General features: G+C 37.5%; 1 protein-coding gene across 1 annotated transcript; it reads left to right on the top strand.

Moving 5' to 3' along the window:
• Window positions 1-9896: 9896 nt before the first annotated feature.
• Window positions 9897-11551, top strand: LOC118029266 (U-box domain-containing protein 28). The gene has a single exon (XM_035033109.2). It carries the CDS (start codon window positions 10021-10023, stop codon window positions 11365-11367), a length of 1347 nt encoding a protein of 448 aa, XP_034889000.1. The 5' UTR covers window positions 9897-10020; the 3' UTR covers window positions 11368-11551.
• The last annotated feature ends 247 nt before the right edge of the window (window positions 11552-11798 follow it).

Here is an 11798-nt window from a genome sequence, read left to right as displayed (position 1 = left end):
TTATTTCGATCTGATGACCCAGGTCATGAGTTCTTAACTCGAGTTGTTTTTTTTATATATTTTTTTAATTTATTTATTTTATTCGATTTTTTTCCATAAGGTATCTTGGGTTATGTTAACCCCAGTTATTTTTTTAATTGATTTGTTTTTTTAATTTTATTTTTCAACATTTGTGTTGTAACCCATTTTTGGGTTCCCACAAAAATAATAAATCAATTTAAAAAAAAATTAAAAAAAAATAAAAATCGGCTGGTTACTGTTCATCTTCTTCCCCGAAAAAACTGCCGGAGTGGCTGCTTTCCAGGCGCATTTTCCGGCTCGTGTGGCCCCCAAATCCGACAAACCGTGCACCAACATGTCCACCTAAAACCCCTCTATCCCCTAGAATTGTCCACTCGAGCCTATAAACACCAAAATAGCTCCGTTGAGTGGCTCAAAGTGGCCACCTCGGGCAGTTCACAGCCTTGAGCTGCCAAATTTGGCAGCTCGAGGTGCACACTTTAAGCCAACGGTTGAGATGCTTCCCAACTGAATCAAGGGCTGAAATTTTTCCCCAACGTAGACAAGATTGCCCTCTTCCACAGCCTATAAATAGAGTCGGATTTGATGATCTGAGGGTTGAAAAATTCAGGTCCAAAGTCAGCCAAAAACCAGCATTTTCGCCCAATTTCTGCAGATTTTTCTTCTTCTTCTTTCTTCCTCTGCAACAGGAAACCGACGCCGTCTTCCTCCAACTCCACCGCTGCAACCACCGGCAGAACCACCTCATCGCAGCATCCACAACCTCTTCGGCCAAGTGAGCCCCTCTTCCTTTCCTCCTCCTTCCTTTTCCTTTCCTCCTCCTTCCTTTTCCTTTCCTCCTTTTTCTTCTTCTTCTTCCTCCTTTTCTTCTTCTTCCTCCCTGTCTACTGTTCACTGCATGAACAGTAGGCGTGAAATATAATTCACGTCCTACTGTTCACGCAGGACGTGAATTATATATATATATGTGTGTGTATTATTATATTATATATTATAATATATTATATTATATATGTATATTTTTTCTTTAAAAAAATATATTTTGAAAAATCTTAAAACATATTGTTGATTTTTCTGCATGTTTTTGTCAAAGTGGTTTAATGTTGGTTTGTATTTTTATACCGTAAAGATACAAAACCAGTGTTAAAAATACCCGGTTTTCGTCAAAATATCAATGATTTTCAGAATAAAAAATGTTTTTTGCTTTCAAAAAAATTCTAAAAAGTCCCTAAAAATGTTGTTGATTTTTCTGCATATTTTTATCAAAGTGGATTAATATTGGGTTGTATTTTTATACCGTAAGAATACAAACCCAGTATTAAAATACCCGATTTTCGTTAAAGCATCAAAAAATAAATATTTTCCAAAAAAGGGTTTTGTTTTCATGCATACGGCCTAGTCTCTCCAATATATATATATATATAAATATTATAACATCATATTTTCACACAACAAAGAAAATTTTCAAAACAATATATGTATTAGCATGCATTTTGGCTTTAATAACCAGTTTATTTAAGCCATGAGAACTAGGCCAATATTTCAAAAATTCAAAATTTTTTTTTTTTTGTTTTCTTTTAGTATTTGGGATTACGAATTTATACGTAAAACGTATTCCTAAATATTATTAATGAAATTTTGGTATGGACGTTAGAACGGTTAGGATTTTACCCGATAAGATAAAGCCTTTCTTACCGAGGAGGATTTTTCTTGAACCATAGACAGACCAACAACTAGGAAAACACGAAAATACCTTAGTTTTTATCAGACAATAAAACAATGCAGCTTACCTTAGGTAGGGCGTATTTGGGGTGCTAATACCTTCCCTTTACGCAACCAGTCCCCGTACCCGATCTCTGAGACCAGTTAGGGTTCCTAGTGACCAAAATACTAGGCGGCGACTCCCATTCCATTTTCTACCAATAAAAGACAATATTTTTGTTGTATCCCCATAGATATAGATAGATTTACATTATAGATTAAGAAAATGGAAAAACTATGTTATTTTCGCCGCGACGTCGCCACGTGCGACAGAATGGCGACTCCACTGGGGACCTTGTAGACTAAGCTTTGTTTTTGTCTGATTGGTTTGTGTTTTCGTGTGTTTATTGTTAATATGCCTTTCTGTTTATTTACATATTGGTTTTTTATTTTACGCGTATTATTTATGCATTGTATAAAATTGTCTCATGCATCACTTGCTTTTATTTTGAGAAGCACACACAAGCCTTAAGTTAAGTGGGGAATTAGCGATTTACCCTAAGACTATCGGTCAGGGTTTAAATGCGTGAAACACCCAACTCATATCTGAGTGCCTGCTTGGTAATGGCGGACATACGTGTCTTAGCTATTCCTTGCAACGCCCCCATACTGTCTTTACGAAGAACGTCACTGGGCAGATATGAGACCCTTCAAGACCAGATAGAAAAACTACCCACTCTCACTTAATAAATAGAGCTTGTCCTTAGGTTATGTATCTTATTTGCAATATTATACTCATCGCGCATCACTTGTGCATCACATTTCATCACGCATTTTGTTTTTTAAATTATCATATGCATTCCAGATCGTGAAACATAGGTCCCCCTTCCAGAGTCCACTACACTAGGCTAAGATCAAGAATGGAGAATGAAGAGAGGGTCATCCTAGAATCCCGCTACCAAAGTGAATTGGAATCTGTAAGGAATGAAGTTTCCCAAATGACCAATCTGCTTGAGCAACTTTTAAGAGCCAAGAACGGGGAGGGAACGTCTACCCAACCACCTATAGGAGCACCGCCCGCTCATGCCCCGGGGGTATCTCAGAACTTGGGGGCAGATTCAGTGACGGAGCAGCACTTTGCACCTGCCATTCCCATTCAGCCCCCTCAAGCTCACATCACTGTAGATTTAACAGCAGATGGGCCTTCCGATAATAGGATATCAACCTTGGAAGAAAGGTTAAGAGCAGTCAAGGGAAATGACTGGTTTGACCCCATGCGAGCGTCTGAAATATGCTTGGTACCAAACATCACGGTACCAAAAGACTTTAGGATACTAGAGTTTATAAGGTACACTAGGTTGGAATGCCCAAACACTCACCTTCGATCTTATTGCAATAAGATGGTTGAGGTGATTCATGACGATAAGTTACTGATCTACTTTTTCCAAGACAGTCTATCGGGGTCGGCGCTAAGTTGGTACATGAGGCTGGATAATGCCAAGATCAAGAAATGGAAGGATTTAGTTGAGGCTTTCCTTAAGCAATACAAGTTCAATTTGGAAATTGCTCCAGATCGAACGAGCCTTATGTCAATGGAAAAGAGAAGCCAAGAATCAGTAAGGGCTTATGTGCAAAGATGGAGGGACGAGGCCACGCATGTGCAACCCCCTTTGATAGAAACGGAGATGGTGACTTTGTTCGCCAATACATTCAAGGCACCCTACTATGAGCATTTAATGGGTAGCTCATCTCAACATTTCTATGATGTTGTACGCATAGCGGAAAGAATAGAGCAAGGGATTAAAGCTGGACGCATAATTGAGCCATTGGAGACAAAGGGAAGAAAAATGAAAGATCCCGTTAACAACTTCGAAGGTGGGTCCAATGACAAGATAACAGATTCATATAACCCACAAATACCTACCTCTTATGTGGCCCACATAAACTTTAACAAACCTTTTTCCCTTAATCGAGCAAATGACCAGTCAAACACCCAAAACACCCACCAAAGACCAAACACAAGATACATTTCAGAACAACTACCGCCATTACCCATGCCTCTGAAGGACATATATGCCAAACTACTGAGCATTGGACAAATAGCTCCTATCCCTACATTACCACTACAGCCACCATTCCCCATCTGGTATAAGCCCGAGTTGACTTGCGAGTACCATGCTGGTATTCCCGGGCATTGTCTTGAAACGTGCTATGGTTTCAAGAACAAGTTGTTGAAGCTCATCAAGATAGGATGGGTGTCATTTGAAGACACACCCAATATCAGTTCAAATCCATTGCCTGGTCATGACAAAAGTGATAGGGGATAAAGGGTTGGAAAACCTTGGTCAAGAATCATCAATAATAAAGAAGGCGAGATCGAAGGAGAAGATAAGGAAACGCAAGTGGGGAAGGAAGATGAAGCATTGCCTCGGTTGGCTTTCCACACACTAGAAGAAGTTTCAGAACGGGTTGACCCAAGAACTTCTCGTAGTTTTCAAAATGTAAAACAACTTTATTTGCCTTAACATGTTTTTGTCATTTGCTTTTGTCATTGCTTTTATTTTATCTAATGGGCAATCAGGGCTCATGATGTCAACCAGATTTTGTGTTTGTCTTTGAGCCTACCTTTTCTTTAAATAAATGATGAGATTATGCACTTTTTGAACAAGTTTGAGTGGTTACAAATAATGTATCATAAAAGGGTTTAATATGAAATTTAAGAAAAGCTACCCTTGAAATACAACCTCACCTCTGGATAACATAATGAATTGATACATCACCTGTAAATTTTCTTTCAAGATAAAAATAGAGTTTATCAACCATAACAATGTGCATTTTGAAATGAATGAAAAAAAAAAAATTCATTATCTATTCACTCATTAAAAAAGGTTTATCACTGGCTGAATGAATTTCTTCTCTATATAAAAACCCAGACTAGGATCACACCCCTACACTGGGGGGCAAGATAAAATGTTTTATGAAAAGTTTTACGTGTTTAAAATTAGATGGAAGCTTATAGATTTGAAAACCAAGCTAAAGCATTTGACAAAAGCATGACAAAGAGGCAAATACAAGTCATACATTTTGAGAAAAGGACTACTTGAAGAAAGTCAAAGACTTCTTCTCCAAGAATATGATAGGCAACACAAGAGATGAATCCAGCATACGACTTCAAAAGAAAGTTCATGTTAAGAAGGAGTCTCATGAACTAGAAGAAGAGGATGGGGCCTATGTTTCAAAACCAGGTACGAATGCATGCATTGCATCTAATCATAAATCATTGCATGTATGTTTTTTGGATCGTTACAGGAGGAGATCTTAGCGCATTCCAACAAGATTATGGACGAAGAAAGAATCATTGAGTTGATTCTAGAACAACAAGAAGAGAAGATAATGGTTTTCAAACCCTGCCAGCAAGAAGAACGACATCGATAGCATTCGGTAAAAAGGAATCGCCAGATGTGATTCCAAGTTGTTGAGATCGCTAGAAGGGATCTTGTATTTCGATGGAGGTCGCCAGAAGGGACCTCATATTTCAGCTTTGAATAAAAGGAATCACCAGATGGGATTCCAAGTTGTTTGAGATCGCTAGAAGGGGTCTCGTTTTCGATATTCATCAATGGAGGTCGCCAGAAGGGACCTCAAATTTTAGCTTTGGTATAAAAGGAATCGCCAGATGGGATTCCAAGTTGTTTGGCTAAAGGAGATCGCCAGAAGGGATCTCATATTTCGATGAAGGTCTGGGACCTAATATTTCAGCTTTGAATAAAAGGAATCGCCAGATGGGATTCCAAGTTATTTGAGATCGCCGGAAGGGATCTCGTACTTCGACATTCATCAAGGAAGGTCGCCAGAAGAGACCTCATATTGAAACCATTTCTTAGAGAAGCATGGAGTTTACTAAGAATTCTTCTCGGGTCGGTCACCCATACAAGGAGACCATCATTTTTCCTGGGTAGGTCACCCATACAATGAGACCATTATTCCCCCTGGGTAGGTCACCCATACAATGAGACCATTATTTTTCTCGGGTAGGTCACCCATACAATGAGACCATCATTTTTTCTCGGGTAGGTCACCCATACAATGAGACCATCATTTTTCTTGGGTAGGTCACCCATACAATGAGACCATCATTTTTCTTGGGTAGGTCACCCATACAATGAGACCATCATTTTTCTGGGTAGGTCACCCATACAATAAGACCATCATTTTTCTTGGGTAGGTCACCCATACAATGAGACCATTATTTTTTCCTGGGTAGGTCACCCATACAATGAGACCATCATTTTTCTTGGGTAGGTCACCCATACAATGAGACCATCATTTTTCTCGGGTAGGTCACCCATACAATGAGACCATCATCATTTTTTTTTTGGGTAGGTCACCCATACAATGAGACCATCATTTTTCTTGGGTAGGTCACCCATACAATGAGACCATCATTTTTCTGGGTAGGTCACCCATACAATGAGACCATTATTTTTCTTTTTTTACCTGGGTAAGTCACCCATAACAATGAGGCCATTCTTCCCCCTGGGTAGGTCACCCATAATAATGAGACCACTCTTTCCCTTTTCCACTCGGGCAGGTCACCCATCATAATGAGACCACACACGCGTTTTTGTATTTGGTTATGGGTAAAGGATTCGCCAGATGAGATTCCAAGTTGATTGAGATCTCCAGAAGGGATCTCGCATTTCGATATTGGTCAAAGGAGGTCGCCAGAAGGGACTTCATATTTTAGCCTTGGTTAAGAAGAATCGCCAGATGGGATTCCAAGTTTTTGGGTTAAAGAGATCACTAGGAGGGATCTCAAGATGACTAAATTTTGATCATAGTTGTTTTTGGGCCGAAGAGGATTGCTGTAAAGACAAAGTTTCAGGTTGATCCAGCTTCGATCAAGCTTCGACCATATCAGTTTCGGGAGTTCAGTTTTGGTTTATCTTTATAAAACTTACTGCGCAGAACCCCTGCTCCGTAAGCATTATAAAGAGGGGGCATCTGTTGTAACCCATTTTTGGGTCCCCACAAAAATAATAAATCAATTTAAAAAAAAATTAAAAAAAAATAAAAATCGGCTGGTTACTGTTCATCTTCTTCCCCGAAAAAACTGCCGGAGTGGCTGCTTTCCAGGCGCATTTTCCGGCTCGTGTGGCCCCCAAATCCGACAAACCGTGCACCAACATGTCCACCTAAAACCCCTCTATCCCCTAGAATTGTCCGCTCGAGCCTATAAACACCAAAATAGCTCCGTTGAGTGGCTCAAAGTGGCCACCTCGGGCAGTTCACAGCCTTGAGCTGCCAAATTTGGCAGCTCGAGGTGCACACTTTAAGCCAACGGTTGAGATGCTTCCCAACTGAATCAAGGGCTGAAATTTTTCCCCAACGTAGACAAGATTGCCCTCTTCCACAGCCTATAAATAGAGTCGGATTTGATGATCTGAGGGTTGAAAAATTCAGGTCCAAAGTCAGCCAAAAACCAGCATTTTCGCCCAATTTCTGCAGATTTTTCTTCTTCTTCTTTCTTCCTCTGCAACAGGAAACCGACGCCGTCTTCCTCCAACTCCACCGCTGCAACCACCGGCAGAACCACCTCATCGCAGCATCCACAACCTCTTCGGCCAAGTGAGCCCCTCTTCCTTTCCTCCTCCTTCCTTTTCCTTTCCTCCTCCTTCCTTTTCCTTTCCTCCTTTTTCTTCTTCTTCTTCCTCCTTTTCTTCTTCTTCCTCCCTGTCTACTGTTCACTGCATGAACAGTAGGCGTGAAATATAATTCACGTCCTACTGTTCACGCAGGACGTGAATTATATATATATGTGTGTGTGTATTATTATATTATATATTATAATATATTATATTATATATGTATATTTTTTCTTTAAAAAATATATTTTGAAAAATCTTAAAACATATTGTTGATTTTTCTGCATGTTTTTGTCAAAGTGGTTTAATGTTGGTTTGTATTTTTATACCGTAAAGATACAAAACCAGTGTTAAAAATACCCGGTTTTCGTCAAAATATCAATGATTTTCAGAATAAAAAATGTTTTTGCTTTCAAAAAAATTCTAAAAAGTCCCTAAAAATGTTGTTGATTTTTCTGCATATTTTTATCAAAGTGGATTAATATTGGGTTGTATTTTTATACCGTAAGAATACAAACCCAGTATTAAAATACCCGATTTTCGTTAAAGCATCAAAAAATAAATATTTTCCAAAAAAGGGTTTTGTTTTCATGCATACGGCCTAGTCTCTCCAATATATATATATATATAAATATTATAACATCATATTTTCACACAACAAAGAAAATTTTCAAAACAATATATGTATTAGCATGCATTTTGGCTTTAATAACCAGTTTATTTAAGCCATGAGAACTAGGCCAATATTTCAAAAATTCAAAATTTTTTTTTTTGTTTTCTTTTAGTATTTGGGATTACGAATTTATACGTAAAACGTATTCCTAAATATTATTAATGAAATTTTGGTATGGACGTTAGAACGGTTAGGATTTTACCCGATAAGATAAAGCCTTTCTTACCGAGGAGGATTTTTCTTGAACCATAGACAGACCAACAACTAGGAAAACACGAAAATACCTTAGTTTTTATCAGACAATAAAACAATGCAGCTTACCTTAGGTAGGGCGTATTTGGGGTGCTAATACCTTCCCTTTACGCAACCAGTCCCCGTACCCGATCTCTGAGACCAGTTAGGGTTCCTAGTGACCAAAATACTAGGTGGCGACTCCCATTCCATTTTCTACCAATAAAAGACAATATTTTTGTTGTATCCCCATAGATATAGATAGATTTACATTATAGATTAAGAAAATGGAAAAACTATGTTATTTTCGCCGCGACGTCGCCACGTGCGACAATTTGTTTGATTAAGAATTAAACTTCATAATTTATTTTGATTTGTTTTTTATAGGGTCATCATAGTTTATAATCTAAGGTGCAGATTTGACATATCAACCTGAGTTGATCCAAATCAATCCAATATATTGTTATCTTAATATTAAAAATAGATGTAATCTTGAATTTTAATTTTTAGTTAAACTATATTTTTATGGGTTGTATAAATTGTTTTTAGACCTATAAATTCAATCAAGTTATATCGAATTAACCCTTATATAATTAAAAATGTTTTTTTTTTTTGCTAGAAAAGCTTTTTAGCAACATTTAAATATTTTTTTATATTTAAAAAAAAAATACCCTATCCCAGCATAGCTCGGGTAAATAATACAGTAACTCTATTAGTTAGTGTTTATTTGTACAAAAATTAATAAATAAACAAACGCATATGATAATGAGAACAATATCATTCTAGACTCGTAGTAATAGTTTATAAAGTGTGTGTCTATATATATTTGATTATCAACTAATTTTATGAATTTTAAAATTAATAATTATATAAGTTTAATAACTCTAAAAAAACTTAAATTTATAATTATTTAAAAATAAACAAATTCAAAAGTGATTTACCTTATAATTATAAAGTGCAGATTTTTACGTGGCAAATGAAGGCAAAAAAGTCTACGTACCCGTGTCCTCATCATGAAATAAACAATTTTGAGTAGGCGTACATATTTAACATGATATAATCTGTGATAAAGCCTTCTTTGCCGGTGCTGACCAAACATAGATTAATAAAAATTTAATTTTTTTTAAAATTTATATTCTTTTAATATACTGATATTAATATATATATATATATATATATATTATTTTAATATATTTCTAAATAAAAATTAAACATTTTAAAAATAATCATTATTATATTTCCAACCACAAAGTTGAAAAACACCTCCGAATAAAGTAATGATGCAGTTCACACTTCGACTAATGAAAACTCATAAGCATATTTCTTTTTTCTTTTTTCTTTTTTATGTATTTCTATCTTAGCCTTATTTCTTGGTGGGGTTATTTCTCTTGAAAGGAGACATTTATCTTTGTATTATTTTATAACAAATGGAGGAACCGGTGAAATACTTGAGATCATTTCTTAATCGAAATACTAGTAAAGCTTGACTAATTCTATCCAACCGTGTCAAAATAAAAAAAAAATGGTTAAAATCCTTGAAACATTGAAAATACCTTCTAATAAAATTATCATATACAAAAAAAAAAAAAAAAACATTGAAGGGAGAAAAATAGCTTGGACTTGGAGACTTGAAGGTGGTAAGGGACCACCGAAAGGAGAAGAGCTCCACCACTTATCCACAACCTGCTCATCCGTCTTCCACGTCTGTTCAATTCCCCACTTCCATCCTTTTTATTAAAAGAATTGGCCATGCCAAGAAAACAACGACGTTACCCTTTGACTCCTTCTTCCCCTACAAATCCCCTCTTCCCTCTCCTCCAATCTTTGCCTCTCTCTTTCTTTTTCTCTAAAGAAAAAAAAATGGGGAGAGACGAACTCTGCATAACCGTACCAAGTCTTTTTCACTGTCCGATTTCTCTCGACGTAATGAACTCTCCCGTGAGTCTCTGCACCGGCGTCTCATACGATCGCTCCAGTATCCAACACTGGCTCGACTCCGGTCACGACACCTGTCCTGCCACCATGCAAGTCCTCTCCTCCAAGGACTTTGTTCCTAACCTCACTCTCCGCCGCCTTATCAACCTCTGGACCTCCTCGAACTCCTCTCCCTCTACTGCAGAATTTGAAGAGAAGGTTATGGCTTGGATTGAAGAAATTAACAACGCAAAACCCGAGAGGTGTTTGGATTCGATTGTGGAATTTGCTAGTCGTGGAGAGGTGAACCGAAGTCTTTTGGCAAGTTTTGATGGTTTTTTGGAGACTATCGTTGGTGTTTTGAGCATAAATGGCATGCAAATTCGTGTTTTGGAGTCGGTTGTCAGGATCTTAAGTTTAATTTTGCTTGAAAACGGAGTCAAAGAAAAATTGCACAAACTAATCCTCAAATCATCTTCGAACTCGAGTTGTATACCTTCATTTATTTCTATTCTGCAAAATGGGAGTTTAGAGTCCAAGATTGCATGCTTCACTGTTTTAGAATCAGTCACTACAAACAACGAATCAAAGCGATTCATTGCAGGAGTGGAGAACAACTTCTTGCCTGTTATAATTCATCTCATCAAAATAGATAACGACAACCAAGAGTTACACGACGTGGTTTTATCGTTCTTGATTGCGGTTTCTGTGACTCGCTCCATCAAGTCTCAGCTGGTTCAACTCGGAATCGTCGAAGTTTTATCTAACATGATGTCGAGCAAAAACGCTGCCATTTCTGTTGTGGAGAAGTCACTGAAGATATTGTCAATAGTTTGCACATGTGCGGATGGACAGTCAGCGCTAAGCGGTGACCAGAAGTGTGCGGGGGCAATAGTGGAGAGACTAATGAAGGTCTCAAAAACGGCAACGGAGGATGCCGTGGTGGTGCTGTGGAGCATGTGTTGTTTGTTCAGGGATGAGAAGGTGGTGGAGAAAGTGGCGAGGAGCAACGGAGTGACAAAAGTATTGCTGGTTATGCAAAGTGAAGTAGGGGAAGGGAATTGTGTAAGGAGGATGTGTGGTGACTTGATCAAGGTTTTGAGACGTGGGTGTAAGAATGTTGGTGGATTTAGTGGGGCGGTGAGCTATGAGACCAAAACTACACATATCATGCCTTGTTAAATCTTGATATGCCTTGTTGATCTCTAGGGGTTTTGTGGATTATGTGTAATTGGGAGTTTTTTTCTTGACATGAACAAACACATGAAAAGATGAAAGACTCGATCCCCCTTTTTAATAGAATTTGAACTTGTAGCTTTAGCTTCGTGTCTAATGAAAATTTACTCAGTTACATGATTTTATGGTATATTTTTCCTTTTTCAAATCAGATAATATATATACCATCTAATTGATACAGTGTGGAAACAGAACAAAAGAAAGAAGGGATAACACCATATCGAGTAGTTCCATCCCATATTTTGCAACTACTTGGCTTAAGATGCCTGGAGAAAGAAAGCACTTTATGTTTTTTTTTTTTTTTTTTGACTAACAACTTATCCTTTGTTTTCCAGTAATTATTTTGAGAAAGCATTTGCGGCTTCCTTTCTTTCACT

The sequence above is a fragment of the Populus alba genome, chromosome 5 (assembly GCF_005239225.2).
Source record: "Populus alba chromosome 5, ASM523922v2, whole genome shotgun sequence".
Classification (NCBI taxonomy): Eukaryota; Viridiplantae; Streptophyta; class Magnoliopsida; order Malpighiales; family Salicaceae; genus Populus; species Populus alba.
The sequence above is the reverse complement of the archived record's forward strand: the minus strand, read 5'-3'. Positions and strand labels throughout refer to the sequence as shown.

Bases quoted from the DNA above. Each gene is read 5' to 3' on its own strand.
- LOC118029266 (XM_035033109.2), top strand. From the start codon at position 10,021: ATGCCAAGAAAACAACGACGTTACCCTTTGACTCCTTCTTCCCCTACA.